The following is a 6,000-nucleotide window of genomic DNA, read 5'->3' on the forward strand; positions in this document are numbered from 1 at the left end:
GCTGAGCAGAGAGCTTGATGTGGGGCTTGATCCCAGGACCCTAGGATCAAGACCTGAGCCAAAGGCAGATGCCCAACCAACTGAGCCACCCTGCTACCCATTTCCCTTTTCATGTAGGCTTCACACTCAACGTGGAGCCCAACATGGGGCTTGAACTCATAATCCTGAGAGCAAGACCTGAGCTGAGATCAAGAGTCAGATGCTTACTGACTGAGCCACGTAAGAGCCCCGGTAATGCTGTTTCTTGATCTAGGTACAGATACGTGAGTGTATTACATCTGTGATGTTCACTGAGCTGCACACTTATCATTTGGGCACTTTCCTCTACATTTGTTATTCTTCAATACAGTGGTTCTCTGAATGGAGACAGTTCAGCCTCAGAACCAAAGCCTCAACTGATCTGGGCAGGGGAGGCCCTCCTCTCCCTCATTCTCCTCCATCATCTTTCAAATGCTGTGCAGAGCTATAGTTTGCAGCCCTAGAAATTCACTGCTCATCGTAAGCAATGCCTTCCTTACCCCACAGCAGGGAGGTTGAGGGCACCCTGCACTGGGTAACCTAGGAACAGAGTGCCATGTGAGGAGGTGGGAAGAGAGACTAGAGGTTTGGGACCTGCTCCCCAGGCACAAGCTAACAGTGATGTGCAACAGGCTTCAGCAACCAACCTTAGCCAGCTGCTGAGTGAGGAAGGCGGCCAGCCAGGCTCAAAGCCCCAGTTCCCAAATATTCATTACTGAGGCAGATTTACTATGGAATCCCCCCCGATTTAAAACCTTGGGGTTGGGATCCCTGGGTGGCGCAGCGGTTTGGCGCCTGCCTTTGGCCCAGGGCGCGATCCTGGAGACCCGGGATAGAATCCCACGTCGGGCTCCCGGTGCATGGAGCCTGCTTCTCCCTCTGCCTGTGTCTCTGCCTCTCTCTCTCTCTCTCTCTGTGACTATCATAAATAAATAAAAAATTTAAAAAAATAATAAAAAAATAAAACCTTGGGGTTACTGGGAGGCTCAGTGAGTAGAGCATAGGGCTCTTGATCTTGAGGTCATAGGTTCGAGCCCCATGTTAGGTGTAGAGATTACTTAAAAAAAAATAATAATAATTTTAAAAATAAATAAAATCCTGGCCTCACTGCTGATTGCCTTGACCTTATGCCAAGCTGCTTACCTCCTTTTACAGCAAAAAAGAGTTACTACCACCTGCTTCACAAGGTGATCATAAGCATAAAAAAATATTAGACTATAAGCTCCCCAAAGGCAGGAACTTTTTGTCCACTACTTTAGCTGCGGTTCTAGAACACTGCCTGACACATACAGATGTTAAATGTATGTATCTTGAAAGAATAAAATATAAATAGAGGGCATGGTCCAGAATGGAGGCTCTAATACAAAAGGTAATTTTTACACAAGTTGAAATAAGCAAGATCATCTTGAAGTTAATTCATGCTCAGTCAGATTCATGACTGAACTTTGCAGTTTCCTACCAAAGCTAATGTGGGTTACCTTTAATCTTACTCAAACACTAAGGGTGAGCTGAACCTGCTGAGGAGCCATAATGAAGTACTGGATTTCTTTTAGTGCAATTAAGGTGCTTCTCTCAACTGTTGGTCCTTTAGGATGTATAGACCAAGTTAGGTCAATTGCTTTTAATCACTGTACTAACTAATACCACGCAAATTCCTTCCTCCCACCTCTCCTTTGTCTTTGCTTCCAGACCACACTTGAAGGCACCCTCTCAGACTGTGGGGTTGGGGTAGGGGGGAAACATTCCAGCAGTGCCTCCCTCCAGATTAACCTCTTGCTCTTGGTCCAGGCAAGCCCAGCTTCACTTGACCCAAGCCTCATCATTAGGACACAGAGAGACTGTATCTAAGCCAGTTTCCCTACAGGAATGTTTCTGGAAAACCTTCTGATAAGAACGAACAAATGACTAATTGCTCTTAGGGCAGAGGTTGTTATTGGTATCTGTGGGATCTGGTGCTCCAACACTCCACTTCATTTCCTCCACCTCCCACTTTTTTTTTTTTTTAAGGTTTTATTTTTATTTATTTGAGAAAGAGTGAGAAAGCAGAGAGAGCACAAGCAGGGGGAGGGGCAGAGGGAGAAGCAGGCTCCCTGATGAGAAGGATGAGCAGGGAGCCCACACAGGGCTGGATCCAGGGACTCCGGGATCATGACCTGAGCGGGATCATGACCTGAGCGGAATGAAGGCAGATGCTTAACCAACCGAGCCACCTAGACGCCCCTCAACCTCCCACTTTCTGGTAGTAAAAATTGCCACGGAACTTAGGAGTCACAAATTTCATTCAAGTCTCAGCTGGTCACCGTAGTAATGACTTTGGTGAAGCCACAACCGCTCAGGTTTCATCTGCAAAGCAGGCAGACCTTCATGAGATGATCATGATTCATGCAAATACCTACTGGGCATCCTGTGAAGTATCAGGTCCTGCCTGGGACTAAACCTAAAGGTAAAAATCATGTTTGTGACCCTCAAGGACGCTCCTGAAATGTTCAGGCTAGCAAATTGAACCCATTAAGCTGCTTCTGTGTCTCCACCTTTGAAACATCCAGCAGGGCTGGGGTTACAGGCTCTCTGAAGTTCCAACTCTGAGATTAAGAACTCAAGCTGTTTAATAGTTACCTTACCAGCTTCAAGAGAGTGTCAGGAGGACAAAGCAAGCTCAGAGTTGTGGAAGTGCTTTGAAGAGTAAAGTGCACATGCAAACAAGGTATTAATTATATCAGATCATTTCTTTGAGCTCAACTTCATAGACACCTATGATATTCATAACCCAGGGGCGAACAACAGGGGCAATTGTTCCTTAGCAATAAAGAAACTTGTCTGCTTGGCCAAACTTGAGAGTTTGTATGTACCCTCAGGATAACCCTTTCAACGTGGCTGGATCCATCCTATGCACTGAAAACAGAAAACTGGGGAGGTAGAGAAAGATGTCAGCAGCTTAGAGTTAAGGAGAAAAATATCAATATTTTTTGTGGGGAGTGTCTCAATTTATTGGGACCAACTCGCCCCAGAATCTTGCTTAAAAAAAAGGCGGCAGCAGCCTATTTATTTCACAGGAAAACTACTCTAAGAACCAGTCATGTTGCAGGGAGGCTCGGAGTTAGCTAAGCACGTTAACCTACCCTTTGTTTTATAACCCAGGTGTGCTCCTGGCATGAACCCACCGTTTTCACAATCATAAACCAGACATCCAAGAAAGCAGAATTTTCTCAAAAGTTTTAAAATGCCTGACGTCACCAGGAAACACTCGCCAACTGGACCATGAAATCGAAAACCTGATCACGGCTTCCCCTCAACAACCTGGAGTTTAGTGAAGTGACAGTTAATCTGCTATTTCTTGCTTCAGTAAGAAAGATAAGGCACAGTCAACACTCAAAAGCCTTGAGATTGTAGTCAGAGAACTTGACAATGACGGGGAGGGAGTACAGATTTGGCAGAGGTCTGGTTAGCAATAAAGCTTCCTCAGGGAGCCGGAATTGGATTTGGGGCCCTGCCCAAGTTAACATTTTTACAGGTTGGCTGAGCTGCAGTTTGTTAGCCAGTCAGTAATAAACCCATGTGCAAGAATTTAAAGTTTATGAGGCATGGCCTCTTAATGCCTCTGCTTGGCTCCCTACAGCCAAGAGTTGAAGGAGCCTGGCCTAGCCTGGGTGTTAATTGTTTTGTCAATCTGCAGGGTTATTTGGGAAAAGAAGGGGGGGGGGGGGAGGCTCCTACGGACTCCAGACCTCAGTCCTCTTTTAGAGAAACAAAGGAGAGCCATTCTGTCCCCTAGGCATTGGCACTTCTCCATTCAAACAGGTAATTTGTACCTGGGGTGAGAGGTATGCTGATGAAGGCATTAGAAAAATGCTAAGTGGCAAAGGTTCTTAATTGTTTTGAAGGCCAGGTAAACTGTAGATCCCCCTCCCCAGGAAGATGCACATGCAAGTTCTTAAACACTTTCATAGGTTAGGGATCCCCTGAACCCCACCCAAGGATCCTGGGTTACACCTCTGTTTAAGAACTTGGTTTGATCGGTGGAGTATCCCACCACCCCCACACCACACACACACACACACACACACACACACACACACACTCTGTCCTGTCTTGGCCGGAGGGAAAGAGGCTCCCACCAGCCGGCAGCTGCCTGGGTCTCACAACACCCTGGTTGTCCGCACCAAAGTGACTCCCAGTTCTCAAGTTTTTGAACTTGTGGGGGGTGGGGTAGGGCCAAGTAAATGGGGTGATCAAAAATGCGCTTTGATCTCCCATCCACTCTGGCCTCAGCTCAAGACCTCGGGCTTGGGAGCCCCCCTCCCCCAACATTCCAGTCCAAGCCTGCGGGCGGGGCGGGGGCAGGAGTATCCCCGAGCGCGATGGCCCGGGCCCAGGTGTGCCAGGCCCAGTTTCCAGGCAGGCGGAGGGGCGCAGGCCCTCCGGGCAGGGCAGGGTTAAGAGCGCATTCCAGCTGCCGGGGAAGAAGGGGGGCGGGGAGGGGAGCGCGGAGAAGAGAAACAGACCCGGTCTGTCTGTCGGAGACACAAAGCGCGGTACACAAAGGGGGCCCGAGAGGGGCGCGGGGGCTGCCCGGGGCACGGCTCACCCGCACACCTGCGCGGGGGCGGGGGGAGGACTGCGGCCCAGCTGCCCGGGTCCGGGCTGGCCGAGCGCACCGCCCCGCACCCCGAGGGGGGTCTAGGTGAGCCGCCCCGGCCCGGCCGGGAGCAGCCGAGGTCGGGGGGCGCCGCTCCCCTTCCACCGCCCTCGAGCCCCGACCTCCCCGTCGCGCGCCCACGTGAGCCCCCGGCCCGCCGGCGCTGCAGGCACCCCCGGGAAGGTCCTACCTTTCCTCCGAGCCCGGCCGGGCCCCAGCTCCGCGCCTCGCGCCTCCAGCGTCACGTCAGCCTTCCCGGAGGCCACGCAGGGCAGCCAGCAAACCTGCGCCGGAGGGAAGGGGCAGAGGGGTGGCTCGCAGGCGTGCCCCGCTCCGCACGCCCGTCGCCAGACGCCGCCCGGCCCCGAGCAGCCCCCGCACCGCTCGGCTCGACGCCGCCGCCGCGCGCGGACCCCGCCCAGCCGGACCGCCCGGGCCGGGCGCCGCGTACCTGGAGCAGCAGGGCGAGGCGCAGCAGGGCCGCGAGGAGCCCCCTGGGGAGCCCCATGGCTGCGGGATGAAGGACGAAGGAGCTGCCGCGACGGCCGGCCGGTGCTTCGCGGAGCCTTCGGGGTCCCTCTGAGCGCGCGGGCCGCGGGCGGCAGCGGGCGGGGGCCAGGTGAGCGCAGGTGGGCGCTGATTGGCCGGACGCCGCCCGGTCCCGCCCCCTCGCAGGTGGGGCCGCAGCCCGCGCGGTGCGGCAGGCGCTGTGGCCTCCCGGCTTGCCTGGAGCCGCTCCCGGCGGGAACCCAGGCTCTGTCGCGCAGATTCTGGGTTCTAGGGGGAAAACGCAAGACAAGAAACCAAACAAAACACCACCCCGCTTCTCAGCCTCCGCAGCACGCAAAGAAAAATGTTTTTGTGCCTTGAGGCTGCAGTGGGGGAAAGAAATGGAGACGCATCTGAACCCGACTGCAAACAAGAGGCGCCCCATTCATACCCCCCGAGGCATTCTGTTGTCCAAAGCTTTGATGGAGGCCGGGTGTGGCCGCCCCACAACCGGCTACGGGGGGGGTTGCCCCCTGCCTCTTCCTCCGTCTCCCACGCCAGCCCGCCCTGAAGACACTAAGTAGGGCTTAAACCTGGCGGTGAGGCGCAGAGAGGCCGCGTTACAGACTTTGCTGCAACTTGCGGAACACTCGGTACCTCCATTGCACAGCCCAGTAAATGGAGGCTGGGAGAGGAGGCCCGGAGCTCTGAGGCTGTCCTGGCGCCAAAGGGGGCGAGATAGAGGGGCTGTTATCAGCCCCAGTATCTGCAGGGACGCCTTTCCCCACTAAATATAAATGACACTTTCTCAATTTCATGTAAAAGGCAAATACTTAAAAAAAAAAATAGACATTTAA

The 6,000-nt window shown here is 53.2% G+C and overlaps 1 protein-coding gene across 1 annotated transcript in view; it reads right to left on the reverse strand.

Moving 5' to 3' along the window:
• Positions 1 to 5,670, reverse strand: part of CDH3 (cadherin 3) — a 46,420-nt gene extending 40,750 nt beyond the window's left edge. Inside the window, exons 1-2 of the mRNA XM_072731628.1 lie at positions 5,106 to 5,670; positions 4,845 to 4,938 (exon numbers count right to left, since the gene is read on the reverse strand). Coding sequence (XP_072587729.1) covers positions 4,845 to 4,938; positions 5,106 to 5,588 — 577 coding nt within the window. The 5' untranslated portion in view covers positions 5,589 to 5,670. The remainder of the gene's footprint in view (positions 1 to 4,844; positions 4,939 to 5,105) is intronic.
• Between the last annotated feature and the right edge of the window lie 330 nt (positions 5,671 to 6,000).

This window comes from Vulpes vulpes, chromosome 12 (genome assembly GCF_048418805.1).
Source record: "Vulpes vulpes isolate BD-2025 chromosome 12, VulVul3, whole genome shotgun sequence".
NCBI lineage: Eukaryota > Metazoa > Chordata > Mammalia > Carnivora > Canidae > Vulpes > Vulpes vulpes.